This window comes from Neoarius graeffei, chromosome 14 (genome assembly GCF_027579695.1).
Source record: "Neoarius graeffei isolate fNeoGra1 chromosome 14, fNeoGra1.pri, whole genome shotgun sequence".
In the NCBI taxonomy this organism is placed as follows: Eukaryota; Metazoa; Chordata; class Actinopteri; order Siluriformes; family Ariidae; genus Neoarius; species Neoarius graeffei.
In genome coordinates, this window is record NC_083582.1 from 69,744,850 (window position 1) to 69,768,727 (window position 23,878).

The 23,878-nt window shown below is 40.9% G+C and overlaps 1 protein-coding gene across 1 annotated transcript in view; it reads right to left on the bottom strand.

Moving 5' to 3' along the window:
* The window catches only part of dock1 (dedicator of cytokinesis 1), a 742,670-nt gene that overhangs the window by 474,621 nt on the left and 244,171 nt on the right, over nt 1-23,878 (bottom strand). The window contains exons 20-23 of the mRNA XM_060940282.1: nt 23,163-23,252; nt 17,546-17,646; nt 17,183-17,311; nt 2,787-2,895 (exon numbers count right to left, since the gene is read on the bottom strand). Of these exons, the coding sequence (XP_060796265.1) occupies nt 2,787-2,895; nt 17,183-17,311; nt 17,546-17,646; nt 23,163-23,252 (429 nt within the window). The remainder of the gene's footprint in view (nt 1-2,786; nt 2,896-17,182; nt 17,312-17,545; nt 17,647-23,162; nt 23,253-23,878) is intronic.

A 23,878-nucleotide genomic window follows, 5' to 3' on the forward strand; every position in this document is an offset into this window, starting at 1 on the left:
TCTCAAGTTTACAAAGAACAAATTGATATTAGTGTTAGCACTGAAATGTATGTGCAGTCTGCAGTGCAAGTTTTAAGTTTTCATAAAACAATTTGATTCTGCTTGTTAAGCAGCACTGATGTGTCCATGCTTACAGAAAAGTTGAGAATACTAGCACAGAAATGGGAATTTTCTGTATGTTGTAGTGAAGCAACTCTTGGTTTTGCCAGCAGTGGAACAGAGACAAATATATGTCTGGCAAGAGTGTGTAGTTATGTATGTGAAATGTAATTTTACAGTGGTCAATAAATTCTAATTTTCTTCAGTGACACAGATATCGTGATGTGGTTGAAATTTCTTGCAATATATCGATTATCGCAGAATCGCTGTACCGTGATATTATCGTTATCGTGGGCAAAATATTGCCATAGTATCGCATCGTGAGGTATCTGGTGATACCCAGCCCTAATTCTAACACATGAATATTCTTTGATCTAAACCATTCCATTGTAGCTCTGGCTGTACTGTATGTTTAGGGTCATTGTCTTGCTGGAAGGTGAATCTCCTTCCCAATCTCAAGTCTTTTGCAGCCTCCAACAGGTTTTCTTCCAGGATTGCCCTGTATTTAGCTCCATCCATCTTCCCATCAACTCTGACCAGCTTCCCTGTCTCTGCTGAAGAAAAGCATCCCCATAGCATGATGCTGCCACCACCATGTTTCACAGTGGGGATGGTGTGTGCAGGGTGATGAGCAGTGTTAGTTTTCCGCCACACATAGCGCTTTGCATTTAGGCCAAAAAGTTCAACTTTGGTCTCATCTGACCAAAGCACCTTCTTCCACACGTTTGCTGTGTCCCCTACATGGCTTCTTATGCCTGTCTTTCAACAATGGCTTTCTTCTTGCCACTCTTCCAAAAAGGCCAGATTTGTGGAGTGTACGACTTATAGTTGTCCTGTGCACAGATTCTCCCACCTGAGCTGTGGATTTCTGCAGCTCCTCCAGAGTGATCGTGGGCCTCTTGGCTGCTTCTCTGACCAGTGCTCTCCTTGCTCGCTCTGTCAGTTTAGGTGGACGGCCATGTCTTGGTAGGTTTGCAGTTGTGTCATACTTTTTCCATTTTTGAATGATGGATTGAACAGTGCTTCTTGAGATGTTCAGAGCTTGGGATATGTTTTTTATAACCTAACCCTGCTTTAAACTTCTCCAGAACTTTATCCCTGACCTGTCTGGCGAGTTCTTTGGTCTTCATGATGCTGTTTGTTCTTCAGTGTTCTCTAACAAACCACTGAGGCCTTCACAGAACAAGTGTATTTATGCTGAGAGCAAATTACACACAGTAGAACTCTATTAACTAATTAGATGGCTTCTGAAGGCAATTGATTGCACTGGATTGTATTTAGAGGTATCAGAGTACAGGGGGCTGAATACTAATGCACACCACATTTTTCAGATTTTTATTTGTTTAAAATTGTGAAGACCATTTATCATTTTCATTTCACTTCACAATTATGTGCTACTCTGTGTTGGTCTATCACATAAAATCCCAATAAAAAACTTTTAAGTTCGTGGTTGTAAGGTGGAAAAATGTGAAAAAGTTCAAGGGGTACGAATACTTTTGCAAGGCACTGTAGGTGTATAGAGGCCCATTTCCAGCAACTCTCACTCGAGTGTTCTAATGGTACAATGTGTTTGCTCATTGCCTCAGAAGGCTAATGGATGATTAGAAAACCCTTGTACAATCATGTTAGCACAGCTGAAAACAGTTTAGCTCTTTAGAGAAGCTATAAAACTGACCTTCCTTTGAGCAGATTGAGTTTCTGGAGCATCACATTTGTGGGGTCGATTAAATGCTCAAAATGGCCAGAAAAATGTCTTGACTATATTTTCTATTCATTTTACAACTTATGGTGGGAAATAAAAGTGTGACTTTTAATGGAAAACACAAAATTGTCTGGGTGACCCCAAACCTTTGAACGGTAGTGTATATTAAATGGAACAAATAACATATTCCCTGAGACTTCAAAAAGATATATTCACTAGAAGGTGGAGCCCTGCCATGGGTATACAGTTATAGTGTGTAACCCATACAATATGAGTCCGGTCTGTATTATTAATCTGATTTTTTTAATTCTATTTCTTTTATCTTTTGTTTTATTCTATTTTGTTTTATATTTTTCTTTGTCATTATAGTCTCCGTCTCCCTTATTGTATCATAGTTGTTACCATGTGAATTGAAAAACTTGAAAAACAGCAGTTATGATGAATATGATTCTGTATATATGATTTTGAATGAAACTGAAATAAAAACTAAGTAAAAAAAAAAGGAGTCGGAAATATGGCAAAAATATAAAACGGTGATGCCTGAAGACATTATGTTAATTCGGTTTGGCTAGAGTTTGCTTTAAAAATAAATAAATAAATACTGAGACAGAAAAACAAGAGAAAAACTAAATTTCAAAATCCAATCATTCATTCACGTGATGCACTGATACCTATGATACTCAGAAAAGTGTATAATGTTGATTTATTATGATCTCTATCACAGTCATATTGTCCAGTCCGAATTAGAAGTGCACTAATGCTTTTTTTTTGAGACCATGATGGTTTAAAAGTGAGTCATTTTAAAGCATCGATCAGGGCAGGAGAGGGTTCATGACCTGCTTAAAAGAACTGACTTCAGGCTTTATGGAAGATTTGAGAGTTCAAACTGGAAACGTTCCTGGAGTAATGAGCTTTACATTAAAACAACTGTGATTAGACATTTTTGCGAATTACATCATCAGAAAGTGACTGTGAGCTCATGTACCTTGACCATGCTGGTGCTCTCAGCATCACTGTTCATCATGATGCTGAACGAGGTGAAGAGATTCCTCACTGACTCCATGAAATCTGATTCTCCTTTATTCTCATACAGCCTATGGACAAAGCGCGCACACACACACACACACAGAGTTTAAGCTGCATGATACACAAAAACCTTGGGGATAAATACCAGCTGATGGCATACCTGTCCTCAGATAACAGTCTAGCCTCTCTCTCTGTGTGTGTGTGTGTGTGTGTGTGTGTGTGTGTGTGTGTGTGTGTGTGTGTAGTATGGTAATGCAGCATATTAATAGAACCTGACCAGCAGTGTTCTATTCAAAACAATGCTTCAGAACAGAAACACATGTATATTTATTAAAATATGAGTAGAATCTGGAATACAGTCCATTCGTCTTCGGTTTTATTAAAATGTTGAAGATAGTCATTTCCTGTGGGATGTCTGTGGAGTGATTTTCGACAGGATCAATGGAGTCAGGGTGTAGGCTGGAGCTGAATATTGAATTATTTGATCAAAGTGATTTCTGAAGAATATAAGCCTTGCTGGTCTGGACTGCTTACTTTATTTCGTTTCATTTTACAAATCTTCTAAAAAATAATAATAATAAATACTCATTTTTTGTTGATTTTTTTTCCCGGGGGGGATGCCATCATTTTAATGGCTATCAGATGAATCTACTGGTAAATTAATGAATTAATCAATCAATTACTGAAATGAAATAGAGCTAATGTGCCTTTAAATATGGAAATAAAAATATAAATTGCATGAAAAGTAGAAGGAAGTGAAACCTAAATGTGTTGCATAGAGATATTAATCACAATACAAGAAAAACTGAACACCCTCAACAAATAACTGGAAAATAAACTCAATTCCCAAATGCTATAAATAAATCACCATAGCTGAAAACAATGGCAAAAAGATCACAAAAGAGACACACACACAGAACAGTGCAGGAACAGGTATGTTCTAACCACTCTGCTGAAGGCTTTTCGTGAATAAGCCAGAGAAAGGACAGTGTGTCCTCTCCCCTTGGGCCTGGAGCTCATCACTTCCTGTGAACTCAATTTATCTAGGGGTCATTACGCTACACAGTACCGCCCCAAACACCAACCTGCAGCCTCCTATATCACCTGCCAGGCTGTTAGATATGTACAAACCCTGTCAGTTAAGACAGACGCTCCATTCCAGCCCAAGAGCCAATGTGAAACGATGCAAATCCTTTGTATATTAGCACATCGCTTTAGTTAAGCCTTTGTCACATATACGTTACAGTCGAGTTATTTTCTTCACATATCCCAGCTTGTTAGGAAGCTGGGGTCATGGCACATGGTCAGGCATGACAGGCAAGGTCAGGCCCCTGGAGCAGAGAGGGTTAAGGTCCAGACCCAGAGCCTTAACTCTTAACTGTTGAGCCACCACTGCCCTTTAGAATGGAGTGAAGTGAGAAAATGTTTATTTTATACATTACTTTATATTGATGAGTGTTTTACTGGAAAACATACAGTACCATATGAACTACAGGCAGGACATGGAGAACCAAAACCGTGGCATAAATCTCTATAAGTCACTCGTGAGGAAATTGATTTTGGGTATTTTTTGTTTGTCTCGATATAAGGAAAGGAGAAAAAAAATATCACACTAGCTTGAAGATCTGAAGTTTATCTTCTCGTGTTTAAAAAAAAAAAATTTTTCCATATGAAATACATCGTGGATCAGAGTGACATTTCCAGACACTCCGATGACGTCACTCCTAGTGTTTTCCCACTGACTAGACACACGTTGTTAAAATGGCGAACCGGTTCAAAATTAAAATTCTTTGGATTTTTTTTTGTCCATAAAGAACATTACACGGTAGTGCGAAGATATGAAGTTTATCTTCTCATGTTGAATATTTTCACTCGTTCACTTCACTCATCATCATCTTCTGGCTGCTCCCGATTAGGGGTCGCCACAGCAGATCTTTCGTCTCCATTGCTCCGTCTTCCGCATCCTTCTCTACCACACCTGCCACTTTCATGTCCTCTCTCACCACATCCATGTATCTCCTCGTTTTCGTTTGCCTGGCAGCTCCATCCTCAACATTCTTCTTCCAACATGCTCTGCATCTCTTCTCAGGACGTGCCCGTACCATCTCAGTCTCATCTCTCTTAGCTTAATTCCCAAGCTCTCTACATGTGCTGTCCCTCTGATGTGCTCGTTCCTTATCCTGTCCACCCTCCCATCGCAAACCTTAACATCCTCAACTCCGCCACCTCCAACTTTGCCTCCTGTCTCTTCGTTAAGGGTACGGTCTCCAATCCATACATCACAGCTGGTCTCACTACTGTCTTATACATCTTACCTTTCACTCTTGCTGGGACTTTCTGATCACAAATGACTCCCGAAATCCTTCTCCAACTGCTCCACCCTGCCTGCACTCGCTTTCTCACCTCACTATCGCAGCCCCCGTTTTCCTGCACAGTTGACCCCAGGTACTTGAATTCACCAACTTTCTTTACGGGTTGTTTTACAATCAGGGTACAAAGTTTGTGTCACAGGGGTCCAAAATTCAAATTGATTCAAACTGGTTTTAAAAAAAAACTATCAAATCTGCACTTTTGGAAATTAATACACTTATGGCCCTTTTCCACTACCCTTTTTCAGCTCACTTCAGCCTGACACGGCTCGCATTTCGACTATCTCAGAGCAGCACGACTCGGCTCGCTTCAGCCCTGCTTAGCACCCAAAACTCGCACCGTTTTGGAGTGGGGCTGAAGCGAGCCAAACCGAGCCGAGTGGGGCTAGGGGCGTGAGGAGACACTCCCCTGTGCACTGATTGGTGAGGAGGAGTGTCCTCACACGCCCACACACGCCCCGCGAGCACGCTGGGATCTGTCAACACCGTAAACCCGGAAGAAGAAGAATTACGAGAATTTCTGAAGCCTTATGCGCCTCGCCTCATCTATATGCTCTTGCCAGTATCTGTTGGCGTTGTCGGTGACAACAAGCCACAGCACCAAGACCAGCAACACTAACGACTCCATGTCCTCCATGTTTATTGTTTACTATCCGGGTCGTGAGACTACCGCTTAAAAGATCACTGATGTCACTGTTTGCGCCGCCTAACGACATCACGTGACGTCCACCCACTTTCGCTAACTTCACCCAATGTGTCCACCCACTTCCAGCCAGCACGGTTCAGCGAGGTTGTAGTTGAAATGCAACTCCAACATCCCCGCTCAGCTCGACTCAGCCCAACTCAGCACCGCACGGCTCAGCCCAACTCAGCCGCGTTGGTAGTGGAAAGGCGGCAATATGAACATAGGCATGTGTAATAGTTTGTATTATAACAATATTAAGTGTAGCTTTAAGCAGGGCTGGGAGAAACAAATGAAGTGATTCTCGGAGAGGACATTTTTTTTTGACAATTCAGAATCCACTACTTCCATAATGCTTTTAAATATAAGGCTGTAAGCTTTGTGTTAGTTGTCTCTAATATTTATGTCCCAATATCTTGACCACATTTTAGGATGAAAATAATCATTTTAGATATGTTATTTTATATTGAAAAATTAGCTGTCTCGGAGAGGACTTTTTTTTTGACACAATTACATACTAATTTGATCAAAATAGTCTGAAAACTTACTGGCATTCAACATTAAAACTTAACTATGTTTCCAATGATATGGAATCAAATATGTGTTTTATGGTATAAAGAATGATTTAAGTGCATCCCTTTTGGAGCTACCTGTGGTCAAAAAAGCACTTTTTCTAAATGATACGAGTAATTTTGCTAAATATGACATATATTGCCATACATTCACCAAAAATAACTTTATTTTTGCATGGTAAATAGAGCTATCACAGGGTTACAATAAACAACCAAGTTTATTTAGTCAAGCCTTTTGATATTGAAGATAATAAGTGTTAAATGTGATTTTAGCTTGCGTACCGATTGTAAAACAACCCTTATGTCTACTCCTTGTATCTTCACTACACCCCGTTCATCCCCATTCTCATTGATGCACATGTATTCTGTTTTGCTCCTGCTCACCTTCATTCCTCTTCGTTTCCAATGCATCCCTCCATCTCTCCAAACCCAGCTCAACCTCCTTTCTACTTTCACCACATCACAATATCATCCGCAAACATCATGTTCCATGGTGACTCTTGCCTCACTTCGTCCGTCAAGCTGCCCATCACTATGGCAAACAAAAAAGGACTCGAAGCAGATCCTTGATGGAGTCCCACCTTCACCTTGAACCATTCAGTCGTTCCAACTGCACACTTCACTGCTGTTTCACTGTTCTCATACAGGTCTTGCACCGCTCTAATATACTTCTCATTCACTCCACACTTTCTCATACAATACCATAACTCATCTCTCGGCACTCTATCGTATGCCTTCTCCAGGTCTACAAACACACAGTGTAGCTTTCTCTGGCCTTCCCTGTTCACTTCACTCATAAGCTTTTATATATGTGGCCATGCTTCAATTTCAAGGTGCAATCCCAATACTTCGTATTTCATATCACGATATCCATGTTAAGTTTTTGCCCTTTAATCCCTACTTCTGTTCAGTGAACATGGTTCAACACGGCATATTTTTACACGGTCTGATTGCAGTCTCTCTTGAACTCAACATGAACATTTTTTTTAAATCTATACAAATTAGCATTAGTGTTTCATTACCATCACTTGAATGTATTTTTTATGCTTAATTTGTGCCGTCCACACTGTCTCCTTCACTAATGGCCCTTTTCCACTACCCTTTTTCAGCTCACTTCAGCTCGCTTCAGCTCACTTCAGCCCGACACGGCTCGCGTTTCGACTACCAAAAACCAGCACGACTCAGCTCGCTTCAGCCCTGCTTAGCCCCTAAAACTCGCACCGTTTTGGAGTGGGGCTGAAGCGAGCCAAAGCGAGCCGAGTGAGGTTGGGGGCGTGAGCAGACACTCCCCCGTGCACTGATTGGTGAGGAGGAGTGTCCTCACATGCCCACACACGCCCCGCGAGCGCGCTGGGATCTGTAAACACCGCAAACCCGGAAGGAGAAGAATTACGAGAATTATGAAGCCTTATGCGCCTCGCCTCATCTATACGCTCTTGCCAGTATCTGTCCGCGTTGTCGGTGACAACAAGCCACAGAACCAAGACCAGCAACACTAACGACTCCATGTCCTCCATGTTTATTGTTTACTATTCGGGTCATGAGACTACCGCTTAAAAGCTCACTGATGTCACTGTTTGCGCCGCCTAACGACATCACCTGACGTCCACCCACTTTCGCTAACTCCACCCAATGTGTCCACCCACTTCCAGCCAGCACGGTTCAGCGCGGTTGTAGTCGAAATGCAACTCCAACAGCCCCGCTCAGCCCGACTCAGCCCAACTCAGCTCGGTACGGCTCAGCCTGACTCAGCCGCGTTTGTAGTGGAAAAGCGGCATAAATATACTAAAACATGTTAGAGTTTTTTTTTTTTTTAGTTAGTTAGTTAGTTATTCCATTTTATTCTTGCATAAAAGCTCACTTATTTTTACACCATTTGATACGGTCTCCCTTGAACGTTACACATTCTGCACTAAAGCGTGCATCATGTACGGAAGAGCGATAGTGCCACTAAGAAATACATATATTTTTTTAAATTTCTGAGAAAGAAACTCAGAATTTTCAAGATTAAAGTCAGAAATTTCGAGAAAAAAGTCAAAAATTTAGAGAAGCAATCTCAAAAATTTCGAGAAAAAAGTCAAAAGTTTTGAGAAAATAAACTCGAAATTTTCGAGAAAAAAGTCACAAATTTAGGCTACCAGGAAGTACCAGGTCATTCAGAGCTGACGGAGACTTAGTCTGTGTGGCAGCGGGGGCGTGGTCAAGCGCCGGTCTGTGACAGGAGGGCGGAGTCAGGGAAGGTAAGTGGCAGAATCACTACACCTGATGTCAATTAACCTGTGTTTGTGTGTGTCTTCCCAGTGACCGCGCCCTACTTAAAGAGGGAGAGCAGAGAAGCTCATCCCCGAACCAGACGCCGGTTGTGTGTGTGTGTCTGTGTTAGTCACTGGATGTTTCACTGAAAAGTGTGGCAATAAAAGCCGTGTTTGCGAACCTGATCTCTGTCCTGCCGTCCTCTGTGCTCCACCCTTCGTTAGAACTTACAGTCACACAAACACAGGTTAATTGACATCAGCTGTAGTGATTCTGCCACTTACCTTCCCTGACTCCGCCCTCCTGTCACAGACCGGCGCTTGACCACGCCCCCGCTGCCACAGTCTGCTACTACTGTGTTTAGTGCTGCTGAAATGGACGACTTAATCAAATGTTATTTTGGGATTGGGTTTGGCTTGTTATGTAGTGGTTCTGTGTTAGTCTCTAGCAAACAGAAAGCCGCTGCCTAGAAGCATTTGAATCTACGTGAATCACATCACCAACCGACTTCCTGTACCCCTGGTTGTCACAACTCTGAATTCCATGGCTCTGGTCTCAGCCATTCATGTCTACCGGCCGCGAGTGAGTGTCACTTCCGTATGGAAGCCCGCCTTCTACAGATTTCTGACTTTTTTTTCTCGAAAATTGCGACTTTTTTTCTCGAAAATTGCGACTTTTTTTCTCAGAAGTTTCCAAATAAAATATAAAACCCTGGCCCTATTGCTCTGCCGTAATCATGCTTGTGTCAAGCACACACGCGTGCACTTTTTCTCTCTCTCTCTCGGGTGCTGCTTTGCACAAACTGACAAGCACTCAAGATTTACAAAACAAATGTAAAACATGTTGCAAAACAAAGTTGCACAGGTGATAACGGCACTGAAGGGGGAGGGATGAGCTTGTATGTAGAAAAAGAGGAGGGGCACCCCTTTTGGTATGGGATGAAAATTTTCACAGCCCTTCGGTATTCTAGTGTTAAAGGATCTGCTGTTAACGTCTCGGTGTCTGATACCACGGCACACCTTCAGAGGTCTTGTGGAGTCCGTGCCTTGGTGGGTCAGAGCTGTTTTGGTGGCGCAATTAGGACCTACCCATTTTGTTTTTGTTATAAAACCTCAAAACTACTATTTGAATAAGCCTATTCAGTGCTTTATTTTTAAAAGTAGACGGCCTTTCAATTTCGTAAAATCCGTGAAATTTAATTCCCTCTGAAATGTGGTCATTGTGATGCGTTTCTTTCTATAATATCTCAAAAATATCAAGCCATTCTGTGGCTGCGAAGTTATTTAATTTGCGGGGATTAAAGCAAATAATGTGCATGAAATCGCTCGCTTCGCGCAGTCAAGCAGACAGAGGAAGTCCGCGTGCGCAGGTTTACCTTCTTCTTCTTCTGGGTTTTACAGCAGCTGGCATCCACAGTGTTGCATTACTGCCATCTACAGGTTTACCTTTGAGCGTGCACTGACAGTTCCATCATTCTGTCTCTAAACGAACAGCTGATCACACCGAGGTGCTCACTGACCGACGATATTTATTAGTTTGGTCCTGCGTTTGTTTCCTTTTCTTCGTATACAACATAACGTCTTTTCTTCTCGTGTTCCGTTACTGTAGTCGGTCTCTCACGTTTCATTCGCACACTCACATCCTCCATTTTTCTCTCCTGTTTCAAATTTGTATCCCACAATGCCTTGCACGAACGGTGAAAGCCCACCACATGATGTAGTATCTTGAAATGGGTCAGGGTGAAGCAGGAAAAAAAATAGCGGAGAATTTAGGGCCATGTGGCCTTAAATACATTAATAATTGGGTTTTTTTTTAAACTAATAAAATTGGAAGTCCATGATTCAAATTCAGTAGCTTTTGGTCCACTAAACAAAAATAATTAGGTGTTGGGGAAAATTCTTTTTATGACCAACAGTTGAAAAATCTGAAAGGCAGTCTAGCTTTAAAATTTATCCATCGTTTCCATTGATGTATTAAAAGCCAGCTTTACACAACAAAAATACAATTCCAAATTTAAATTTTTTCAGTATTATTTGATTCCAACCAGGCCACATTACAGGCACGCCACCTTCATCTTTACTGCTCTGATGTACAGCAGCACTATCAGCTACAAAACATGATCTGCTGTAGATATAACAACTACTACTAGTATATCTTATATCTGAATACCTGATTAAGCATTTGAGGCACCAGTACTCCAACAGTGAAGTCACTATTTGGGTATTCATTATGCACTACACCCACATGAAGTTGGTAAGGAATATATTTATTTAAAAAAAAAAAAAAACACCACCACCACATTTTTCACCATAATTTCAACCCCAGATCAAAAATAATCTTCATTAGCTCCACAAAGCGATATACCTGAGCCTGGATAATTTAATTAGAGCAGCCAGACAGTAGCTCTGCAGAGACTAGAGCTCAGAACCCGATCCCTAGCCAGCTGTCTACAGATGTAATGTGGGTTATTAAAGATGAAGCTAGGTCTGTGTTCATAAAGTGGCTCAGGACAGAAGAGCTGCTTCTGAACCAGTTTTCATTTTCAATTCATAGTAGACTATGATGAGTGATGAAGTCCAGCCTGGTTCATGAGCAGCGAGAATTAATTCCACATAGGTCCATTAAAGTTTAATTGTTTAACAGTGGACGCTGATGTAACAGAATGACTTAATAAAAGGTACACCCTGTGTGCCGTTTTGGAAAGGTTGTGATACTCATTTTAAACACTCAGTAGAATTAATTTTAGCATAATTACGCAATACGAAGGTTTGCATTACAGTGATTTTTATCATGAATACGAGGAAAAAAAGGGTAACAAAAGCAATACAATTTTAAAAAATCCAGTGTTCAATTTAACGCATTATTAATAATATTTGTGGTGTGGAGAGAAAACTCCCATCCACTGGCTCCCCAGGTTGCGGATAGGAGAACGGGCTTTAGATATAGAGGTTAGCTGCGAATAACCCGAATAAGCAGCGCCGGACAAAATCTCGGGACTCTGTCCCAAACAAACCATGCTGGTTTCTGGAAAGACTCTTGGGCAGCAGGATTGTCAGTTGGTAGGTCGGGCAATAAACGACTTATGTGTGAACCTGGTCAACTCTACCGGTGGCAAGGCGACTCATCTTAACACTGTTAGATGTTTCGACAAGGCACAACGACCCTAGCCAGGGTACTGCGCACACTTGTATGGAGTAGCGACCGCAAGTGTTCTCTCAGCGACCGAAAGCTTATCATGACTATTCAAATCTCAAAACGACTCTCATCCCGCATCGCTCGTCGCGCGGTTAAACAAGGAGCGCGTCCTGCAGTGACTCAGGCTGCAGTCGAAAAATCAGCTACTGAGGATAAAAGAAAGGAAAAGGCTATAAATGTTCTAATGAAAGGGAAGAAAGACGTCATTGTCCCTGACTATCTAAAGAGGAATTTCTTTTGAGCTACTGTGGAAACTGTCCTCTTATATGGCTCTACCTCCTGGACCCTGACATCAAAACTAGAAAGAAAAATCGACGGTGCCTATACCCGCATGCTCCGCGCCGCTCTCAATCAATCCTGGAAAGATCATCCCACCAATAAAGAGCTATATGACAACATACCACCCATTACTACATCTATCCGGCAGCAGCGGCTTCGCTTCGCCGGACACTGCTGGCGCAGCAAAAATGAATTGGCTGCTGAAGTCATCCTGTGGAGACCAACCCACGGAAGAACAACACGTGGTCGACCCAAAAAGACCTACATCGACCAACTGGTTGACGACACGGGCTGCCAGGCAGACGAACTGGCAACTGCCATGAGCGACAGAGAGAGTTGGGCTGAGCGTGTCATGGAAAGCCGAGCTAGCTCGACCTGGTAAGGTAGGTAAGTAATAATATTTGCAATAAATTAATTATGGTATCATGCAAGATTCTCATTCTTGCGACCTGGGCAGATCAATAAAGTACATCTATCTATGCAGATAATTTTCCACCATCCAATGTAAACAGTTGTTAAAAATAAGCCTTTGTTGCTCAGCAACATAAAGGTCAAAGGTTAGGGGATTACAGTGGAGCGCCGTTATAATACAGATCGCTATTACACGAAAACCGTTATAACTCGGTCAGCGCACGGCGCCCAAAATTTAACTTTTATGCAGCTGTATTCGAGAACTCAACAGTCTCAGACTTGGAAAAAGAGTTACCTGAAAATGCGTTAAGATGGTTTGAATGCAGCGATACTTCTGCGGTGAATGTCGCGCATCTACGAAACATGCTTCATTTCGTCCGACGAGTTTTCAACAAACTAAAGTTACAGACGTTTTCAGTCAAACCAAGAACTAAAATGTGCTGCGTTATGCCTGAACCCTGCTTGCTGCATGATAATCATTGTTCTATTCTTTGAACACTTCTCGTTTACTTATTACATGCAGTTAATTATTACACGATTGTCGATATTCTTCTTACTGCGAGTGTCATTTTACAATGATTTGTAAAATTCTAAAATAGCATTTTGCTTCTTGAAATAGCGTCAAAATCCACCGTGTGTTTCGTAAATACATTCAGTTGGTAAACAGGAAGTCGATGTGCAACAGACCTGAAAACAGCATGCACTGTATCGAACCCCAAGCTGAAGCTCGCTACCAAATATCAAGCAGTTGTGATTTGTAGTTGCTGAGAAAAATGTCATGAAAATTTTGTAACTCCACGCTACTGTACATGTTTCAGAAATAAATTCAGTCGGTAAACAGGAAGTCAATGTGCGACAGACCTGAAAACGCTCTACATGGTATAGAACCCCAAGCTGAAGCTCAGTACCAAATATCAAGCAGTTGTGATTTGTAGTCGCTGAGAAAAAAAAGTGTTACGAAAATTTTGTAAATCCACGCTTCTGGATATGTTTTGTAAATACATTCAGTCGGTAAACAGGAAGTCAATGGGCGACAGACCTGAAAACGGTACACAGTGGCATGCAAAAGTTTGGGCACCCTTGCTGAAAATGTCTGTTGCTGTGAATAGTTAAGTGAGCAGAAGATGAACTGATCACCAAAAGGCATAAAGGTAAAGACGAGACATTTCTTTAATATTTTCCGCAAGATTACATTTTTATTTCCATCATTTACAGGCATAAAATACCAAAAAATGAAAAGGACCTGAAGCAAAAGTTTGGGCACCCTGCATGGTTAGTACCTAGTAACACCCTGTTTGGCAAGTATCACAGCTTGTAAACACTTTTTGTAGCCAGCTAATCATCTTTCAGTTCTTACCTGGGGGATTTTCACACATTCGTCCTTGCAAAAGGCTTCCAGTTCTACAAGTTTCTTGGGCTGTCTTGCATGCGCTGCTCTTTTGAGATCTATCCACAGATTTTCAATGATGTTTAGGTCAGGGGACTGTGAGGGCCAGGGCAAAACCTTCAGCTTGGGCCTCTTGAGGTTTTCCATTGTAGATTTTGAGGTGTGTTTTGGATCATCGTCTTATTGGAGGACCCGTCCTCTTTTTAACTTCAACTTTTTTACAGATGGTGTGATGTTTGCTTTCAGAGTTTGCTGGTATTTATTCGAATCCATGCTTCCCTCAACCAGTGAAATGTGCCCTGGGCCACTGGCTGCAACACAATCCCAAAGCATGATCGATCCACACCCATGCTTCAGAGTTGGAGAGGTGTTCTTTTCCTGGAATTTGGCACCCTTTTTTCTCCAAACATGCCTTTGCACATTGTCGCCAAAAAGTTCTATTTTGATTTCATCAGTCCACAGGACTTGTTTCCAAAATGCATCAGGCTTATTTAGATGTTCATTTGCAAACTTCAGACCCTGAATTTTGTGGCTAGGATGCAGGAACGGTTTTCTTCTGATGACTCTCATGAAGGTCATATTTGTTCAGGTGTCGCTGCATAGCAGAACAGTGCACCACCACTCCAGGGTCTGCTAAATCTTTCTGAAGGTCTTTTGCAGGCAAACAGGGGGTTTTTATTTGCCTTTCTAGCAACCCAACAAGCAGTTCTTTCAGAAAGTTTTCTTCATCTTCCAGACCTCACCTTGATCACTGTTTCTGTTAATGGTCATTTCTTAATAACATTACAATCTGAGGAAGCAGCTACCTGAAAACACTTTGCTACGTTCTTGTAGCCTTCTCCTGCTTTGTGAGCATCAATTATTTTATTATTCAGAATGCGAGGGAGTTGCTTAGAGGAGCCCATGGCTGTTGATTTTAGGGACAAGTTTGAGGAGTCAGAGAATTTATACAGCTTTGAAATCTGCATCATCTGACCTTTCCTAGAGAAGAATTTGAACAAGCCACAGCTCAATAAGCTAATTCAGGTCTGGAACCTTGGTAAAAGTTACCTGAGAACTCAAATGTATTGGGGTGCCCAAACTTTTACATGGTGTTCCTTTTCTTTTTTCACTCCCCAATTGTACAAAACAAAAATAATACACAAATCCTGCAGAAAACGCTGAAAAGAAATGCCTCGTCTTTACCTTTACGCCTTTTGGTGATCAGTTCATCTTCTGCTCAGTTCATCTTCTGCTCACTTAACTGTTCACAGTAACAGACATTTTCAGTAAGGGTGCCCAAACTTTTGCATCCCACTGTATACGGTATAGAACCCCAAGCTGAAGCTCAGTACCAAATATCAAGCAGTTGTGGTTTGTAGTTGCTGAGAAAGGTGTTATGAAATTTCACCCTATAAGTTTCATAAATACATTCAGTCGGTAAACAGGAAGTTGATGTGCGACAGACCTGAAAACGCTATACTTGGTACAGAACCCCAAGCTGAAGTTTGGTACCAGGTGGCTATGATTTGTGGTTGCTGAGAAAAAGGGCGTTTCGGACGGATGGAGATACGGACGGACAGACAGAGGTGGAGCAGGGGTATAAATAATAAAAAGAGAGTTATCAGCATGGTTAAAACAAAATCTTAGTTCTTGCAATTTCTTTGTTGGATATCTTCAGGGAACTGGTTTATCTAAAAAACGAAGCTCACGGAATGTTTTCTACTGGAGCCATGCCAGATTTTCCATACCGTTAACACGGGCGGATTCTTTGGATCCCAACTGCCGTGTTGTAATGGCGTTCCACTGTATACGGACAGAACCAACGGTTTCAGGTGTACCTTTTTCATTGTTATTTAAAACAGAATTAAATTACTGTGATGCCATTAAGGGTGTGCACGCGTGTGTGTGGTGTATATCTGGTATTTTACAATGATTTCCAATGCCACTGAGCCAAATCAGGTTTTAGAAGTGAAACTCAGACCCCGTCCACACGTAGCCGGGTATCTGCTAAATCGAAGATATTTTTCTACGTTTTGGCCTGTCATCCACATGAAAACACATCAAAAACGAATATTTAAAAAAACTCCGGGCAAAGTGAAGATTTTTGAAAACTCCGTGTATGCCTTTTCGTGTAGACAGAGATAACCGGAGTTTTGCGTTTTAGAACGTCACAATCTGCGCCAAAACAATGACAACAAATCTGCCCTGACGTCAAACGTGCGACCTTTGTTTACTGCAGAAGCCAGATTAAGCATGGACTTAAGCTAGCCGCACACCACGGCGATCCACGCGGTACCGAACCGACCCATTTCAGAGCCGACTCCCGACAGGGCACGCACATATCCCCCGACTGTTGACGAGTGCAGTCGCGATTGAAGCGACACGTGACAACTTAATAGCTTTGTGATTGGCTATTGGATATAGTTACTGTTAAATCCAACACTTGAAGATGCTACAGGCTGAATTACAAATGACACAACACGGAATATGTAGCGCACTATCTAGGCTGCATGAGCTATTATTCCCAACCTTAAATAGTGCACTTATATAGGGGAGTTAAAGCGATTTGGAATTCAGCCACACAACTTGAGCAGAGTGGCTTTCCAGCCCACTGTGTCTATGGATAAAGCTTCAGTCTATGGAATTACAGTATATACCTGCATTAGGTGCTACCAACACGTATTTCTCGCGCTAGAAATTGTGTTTAATGATGTCACGTGTTATATGCGAAAGATATGATTGGCTATTGCTAGCGACTCTCGCCGATCAGTCTGGCTCCCGATTAGTTTTTCGAATCGGCTGTGAGATGAGTCGGTACCATCGAAAACTAGTCTTTACGCCTGACTCACGACTTCAGTTGGCTCGGTACGCTGAAAATCGGCGTAGTGTGCGGCTAGCTAAAGAGTAATGGATCGGAGTAGTGCCTTGAAAGCGTTAATTATTGTGCAGGTGCTATTTACATGTTTAATTTTAGAAGCCCAACTACAGCTCCAAGAGCACAGGCGATGTGATTAGGGGGTAGGATTTGGGGAAATAATGCCATCTACAGGTTTGGAATGCTTATGAATGTGATTGAAAACGCAGATGTTCGGTTATGTGTGGAAGGGATTTTTTTCGAAGACGAGGTGGTGTGGATAAAACATTTTTATAAACGGAGGGGGGGAAAATGTTCGGTTTTAAAAATACCCGGCTACGTGTGTACATGGCATAAGAGAGGAAACGTACTGGTTGAAGAGGACTCGAGAACGCACGATGAACTTGAAGATGTACTCCAGAGCCTTCATGGCCTTCAGCAGCTGGTCTGTCAATTTCTCCGCATGGTCCACGTAGTTCTTCAAAACCTTTGTCAGTTTCCTGATAAACACACACACACACACACACAATACCCGAGTTTCACATCCTCACTATTATTATTATTATTACTACTACTACAGTGCTAATTTAGCAGTTACTGTTGTGTTCCGATTAAAAGGTCACTTATGACATGAGACTATTATGAATTTTCTGTTCACCAGCAGAAGCTTTTATTTCGTATTATTATTATTATTATTTATTCAGCTTTTCATAATGATGATGAGATTCACTCACGTGTAAGCCAGGGTGGCACTGAAGTGTTTCCGGATGTACGTCTCCAGAACAGGGTTAAAATGCTGGAACTTTCGGTCTGCTATCAATCCAATTATAAACACCTAGCCAAGACAAACTCTGATTAAAACATTACTCAGCATATATTTAACAGTTATTCCACGAACTCGAGTTGTACATGAGCCGATAGCCGATGAGGCATGTAGCACCGAGTTGTCTATAAGCCATGTACGACGAGATTGAATGGAATAACTGTGTTATTCTACCCACATTCACTGGATTTTGAGAAACAGAGCATTTTTATTTTATTCTTTGCAAATTCAATAAATAAAAACTTGATACAAAACATCAGACAATCATTTCTGCTTCGACGGACTTCTTAAAAGCCTATCGATGGCTGCACGAATTGACTTTAGTGTTGTTGTTTTTTTGTAGAAAGTGCCGTCTTGCTGTCGTGCCAAAGTATAGAATAGCTTTAGACATTTATTTAATTCTTCCTTGGACAGTTCAGCTCTGTAATTTTCAAAGTTCTTTGAGCTTTTGACTCGGTCTGAAAAAAGTTCAACAAACTTTAATCCTTAAAGACAAAGAATGTAAACAAACTGGCAAAATGACAGGAGCAATTTGTGAAAAATGCGATAATTCTTCAAAAATAAAATTAAAAAAAACGTTCTTATGATTAAAATACTTTAATTCCATATTTTGTTGCTTTTTTTGTATTTTGTTTTCGAGTATTTTTTTTTATTTTGGCCTTGATCGGTTCAGCAAAACGTGACGCCATTTTGTTTTTCTCTACTCATGGTATATGAGCTGATATCCTAGTAATAGAGTAGCCAATCAGAGCGCACGGTTGCTCATATCCAGTGAATGTGGATAGAATACTACATTTTACTTTATAAAAAAAAAACCTAAATGGTGAAAAACATTACTGAAAGTACTCAAAGAAAAGAAAAGTATGAGACAGAAAGTGTTAAAGACTTTTTACTGACATTTCCAGCAGATTTAGGGGCTGCTACCTTCAAACACAGAGCTGATCAACGATTAACGTGCTCACCCTAATGTTATTGTTTCTATCGTAACAACTTAAGTAAATGATAAGTATATATATATATATATATATATATATATATATATATATATATATATATATATATATATATATATATAACTGTTATGGTGAAGTTTATGGAAGGAGTCTCTAGTGCCAGAGCTGACGTTTGGAACAGGAGAGTCTTCGGTACAGATGTGTTCACATTTTCTCAGTAACAGGAGTCCTAACTTCAAGCGACAGACAAAACAACAGAGTGTTGAGGGAATTACTTTATGGTTACTAAACCTTAAAGCAGAGACGCAGAACCTTTATTTTTAAATACATTTCTGAGTGGATAGTATCTCCATCCTTGACTCTTGTATGCTGCATAAATGGGAATAAAAAATATATATACAGTGGGGCAAAAAAGTATTTAGTCAGCCACCAATTGTGCAAGTTCTCCCACTTAAAAAGATGAGAGAGGCCTGTAATTTTCATCATAGGTACACTTCAACTATGAGACACAGAATGGGGGGAAAGAATCCAGGAAATCACATTGTAGGATTTTTAATGAATTAATTGGTAAATTCCTCAGTAAAATAAGTATTTGGTCACCTACAAACAAGCAAGATTTCTGGCTCTCACAGACCTGTAACAACTTCTTTAAGAGGCTCCTCTGTCCTCCACTCATTACCTGTATTAATGGCACCTGTTTGAACTCGTTATCAGTATAAAAGACACCTGTCCACAACCTCAAACAGTCACACTCCAAACTCCACTATGGCCAAGACCAAAGAGCTGTCAAAGGACACCAGAAACAAAATTGTAGACCTGCACCAGGCTGGGAAGACTGAATCTGCAATAGGTAAGCAGCTTGGTGTGAAGAAATCAACTGTGGGAGCAATTATTAGAAAATGGAAGACATACAAGACCACTGATAATCTCCCTCGATCTGGGGCTCCACGCAAGATCTCACCCCATGGGGTCAAAATGATCACAAGAACGGTGAGCAAAAATCCCAGAACCACACGGGGGGACCTAGTGAATGACTTGCAGAGAGCTGGGACCAAAGTAACAAAGGCTACCATCAGTAACACACTACGCCACCAGGGACTCAAATCCTGCAGTGCCAGACGTGTCCCCCTGCTTAAGCCAGTACATGTCCAGGCCCGTCTGAAGTTTGCAAGAGAGCATTTGGATGATCCAGAAGAGGATTGGGAGAATGTCATATGGTCTGATGAAACCAAAATAGAACTTTTTGGTAAAAACTCAACTTGTCGTATTTGGAGGAGAAAGAATGCTGAGTTGCATCCAAAGAACACCATACCTACTGTGAAGCATGGGGGTGGAAACATCATGCTTTGGGGCTGTTTTTCTGCAAAGGGACCAGGACGACTGATCCGTGTAAAGGAAAGAATGAATGGGGCCATGTATCGTCAGATTTTGAGTGAAAACCTCCTTCCATCAGCAAGGGCATTGAAGATGAAACGTGGCTGGGTCTTTCAGCATGACAATGATCCCAAACACACCGCCCGGGCAACGAAGGAGTGGCTTCGTAAGAAGCATTTCAAGGTCCTGGAGTGGCCTAGCCAGTCTCCAGATCTCAACCCCATAGAAAATCTTTGGAGGGAGTTGAAAGTCCGTGTTGCCCAGCGACAGCCCCAAAACATCACTGCTCTAGAGGAGATCTGCATGGAGGAATGGGCCAAAATACCAGCAACAGTGTGTGAAAACCTTGTGAAGACTTACAGAAAACGTTTGACCTCTGTCATTGCCAACAAAGGGTATATAACAAAGTATTGAGATTAACTTTCGTTATTGACCAAATACTTATTTTCCACCATAATTTGCAAATAAATTCTTTAAAAATCAATGTGATTTTCTGGATTTTTTCTCTCATTTTGTCTCTCATAGTTGAAGTGTACCTATGATGAAAATTACAGGCCTCTCTCATCTTTTTAAGTGGGAGAACTTGCACAATTGGTGACTGACTAAATACTTTTTTGCCCCACTGTATATTTTTGAGAGTTAAAATCGACTGCAAAGTTGGCATTCGAGCTGAGCCAGCCAGCCCTGAGTGCGTGACGTCACAGCGGTAACCGGTTTTAAGGCCGAGGCCTTTTACAGCTATAGACCAAAGTCATATAAATAAAAATTTATGGTGAAAGTAAGAAATACCGTTACCGACTAGACTGATTTGACTTCATTAAAACAGGATAGATGTTATAACTTATGCAACATACATGTACATGCATTTTCACTGATAAAATGTAAAAGGCTCATTAAATAATCAGATGAACTGAGACAATCACATTCTGAAGCAAATTAAATAATCTTATACCGGTAACTTAAACACACAATACAAGTTACATGTATTAATCTAAATGCAGGTAAACAACGTGTGGTGGTGTTGTTTTGCATCCAAATGAGAGTCGGAGCTTACCCATCTGTGTTCTCGCTTCTTGAAGGCCGATCTTGCGGCCGACTGTTTTTGAAACAATCTGACTTTCAGTTGTTCGTTCAGTTCCCCGTTCGTTCGCTTCTTCCATGTAAGGGCGAGACGGCAGCAATATCCAGTTTAGAAATAAGACGGCTGCTCCACTCATTCTCTATTACTGAATACTCCGCCATTACTGCTCGGCTCAGGCAATTACTAAAACCCGGGACGGAATGGGATTTCACTGGTTTTAGCAACAACTGCGGGGAGGTCACTGCCTGAGCGATATGTCCTGTCCCGTCCCGTGTTTTACCAACAATCCTTGACTCACTTGAGGAAAACTGGTGCAACTAAACTCTCTTTCCTTTTTAAAAAAAATTCAAATAAATAAAATAAAACACTTTTAAGTTTTCTTTAATTATTGGTACTGCACCCTCTTTCAATACGGGCTTATAGCCAACACTCCTCGACAGATCAGAGGTATCGTACGAGTCTTCAGTAAAACATGCAGAGCAGAGGAGACACCACTTCATAGCCGCCCAATGTGCCCGTGAACTTCTCGCAAAACGTGTCCTTCTGTCGTGTTGCTGCACCTGCCAGCAACACATCTACGTGGCATGGCCATAAATTAGCTCAAAACGTAAACTTGAAGTTGCAGTCAGCTCTGTGTTTTAGTATAGCGGAAATGGCGATGAGACCGATAGACTTCCTGCTGTGACGTTACGGACGTCAAGGTCATTCACTCAGACCGCTACCTATATGAATCACTTTAATCGTAAAAATTACTATATTAGATTTATTATTAACGTTTAAAACTATTCCTGCACCATTCTTGAGGTTTCAAGGCATTTATAAACGAAAGTGAGGCCATGGTTCTGCGCATCTGCTTTAAGTTAAGTGCTTATTTTGCACAAGTTCCCCAACATTTAAGATAACTGGATAAAAACTACAACATGGTATTGTTTAATGCATTTTTTTAATGTTAATGTTTGCACATCTCTGTGGTATAAAAGGAATAAAAATTTGTTACAACCTCAGGGTTTTAACAATAATGCTGCTTTGTGTCTGGCTGCAACACATCTCCCTGTAATTGATCGTTTTCCTTTAACAGCATGACCTCTTGTGCTTCTTTTACTCCTTTCTTAGAAAGCAGTTAACAGTGTCTGCTTTTATACTGCACAAACACCACTTCACATGACATGCATGACTGTACACTCGACTGATACAGTAACATGAACAAAACAACAATAATATTAATACCTTAAAAAGAAAAAAAAAAAAGAAAAAGCACAACCAAATGGTGCATAAAAAGCATAGCCTGGAACGTTTCTAAGCTCAGACACACAACAAAGAAGTAAAACTCCTGACTAAGAGACGAGAAACAAGATGCAAGACACAACCTGCTCAATTAGTGTGTCAGAATTCCATTAAACTTTGAATGTATGCATACATTTATGGTAATGAAAAATATGCCCAAAGCATATTTCACAAAGACAGGCATTTAATTACGCATTTCAGTAGCACTCCGGGAAAGTATCTTCAGTAAAGACTGCACAACATAAGTGCAGAAGAGAAGGGAAGAAAATATTATATTGCACGGAGACAACCTTCTGTATACTCGGAGTTATGTTTATTTTCACATCATCTCTTTACAGCTGACAGATTTACACTCGCTTTTTTTAAAAACAACAAATTCTTAGTATGGTAATCATGAGTTTCAAAGCGAAGAATGATTCTTCGTTTAATTAATGAAATAGTTTAACAGGCTTGCCTTTAAAGGGGCGGTCTGTCATTTTTTTTTTTTTACATTCTCTGCTGCCTGTCAGGAAAAAGCTAACAATCCTCACCCTTCCCATAAAACATTCCCATTCCTTCTTTTCAAACCGTGCAAGTTTGTACGCACTGCCTTTAAAGTACAAGCCGCTTATGGAGGCTTAATGCTCCGATTTTGCTGGCGCCGGAGCTCATTTCAGGGCCAGAAAATGTAAATGACTCGAATCTAAAAATCTAGTTCTGTCTGCTACATGGACATATTTTGCCTCAGAGTTTCTAAAACTATCTCTGGAATTATATGACAATTATAGAAATATAAACAACTTTATTTTTTTTTAAACGGCTTTAAAATATGTTTATTATACTGAGGAAGCTCTTACCAAGGCATCAAACACCAGTGTGTCAAACGTGTCACTGTCAGAGTTTTCCATCATTATGTTGAATAAAGCATCCAGGGTGTCCTGCAAGAACTGGAAACACACAAACAGTATTCAAGTTAATTATTATGCGTGTTATTTTATTATATTCAGCGTCTCAGCTACTTGTTGAAAGCTGTAGTTACCGTAGTTATAGAAATAAAATGCTTTACATGATGCTGTCTCAAATGGCATTCATTCAGAAAGTACAGAAATCTAAAACAAGGGCATTTCTACTACAAAATGTCATGTTATATCGCGTACACATGCTGCAGTATCAGACACTGGTTCTCAGGCTTGCGTAAAAAGCTGTCGAGCTACATATTCGTTACGCAGCACTGACTGGAAATGTGAAGCTGGTACCGTAATTCAGAAAGTCTAGAAATCTAAACATGATAGAGCAAATCAAGTCACAGTGCCAGGAAATTCCATCTAAACCTTGTTGTAAAAAGGAAGGGGGAAAAATAAAAATCTGAGAGCACAAGTTCAAAGGAAGCACAATCGCCAACGAGGGTGACAGGCAATGGAACTGGCATCCCAATTATCCAACTCTTAAAGTTTCACGTTCTTGACACTAAAAACATGACGCAGAAAAAATATTTTCAGCCTGCATCCTAGAATTGTAAAGTGATGCATAATAAAAAAGTAGTCAGGACTGCTCAGGGTTTAAAACTAATCGT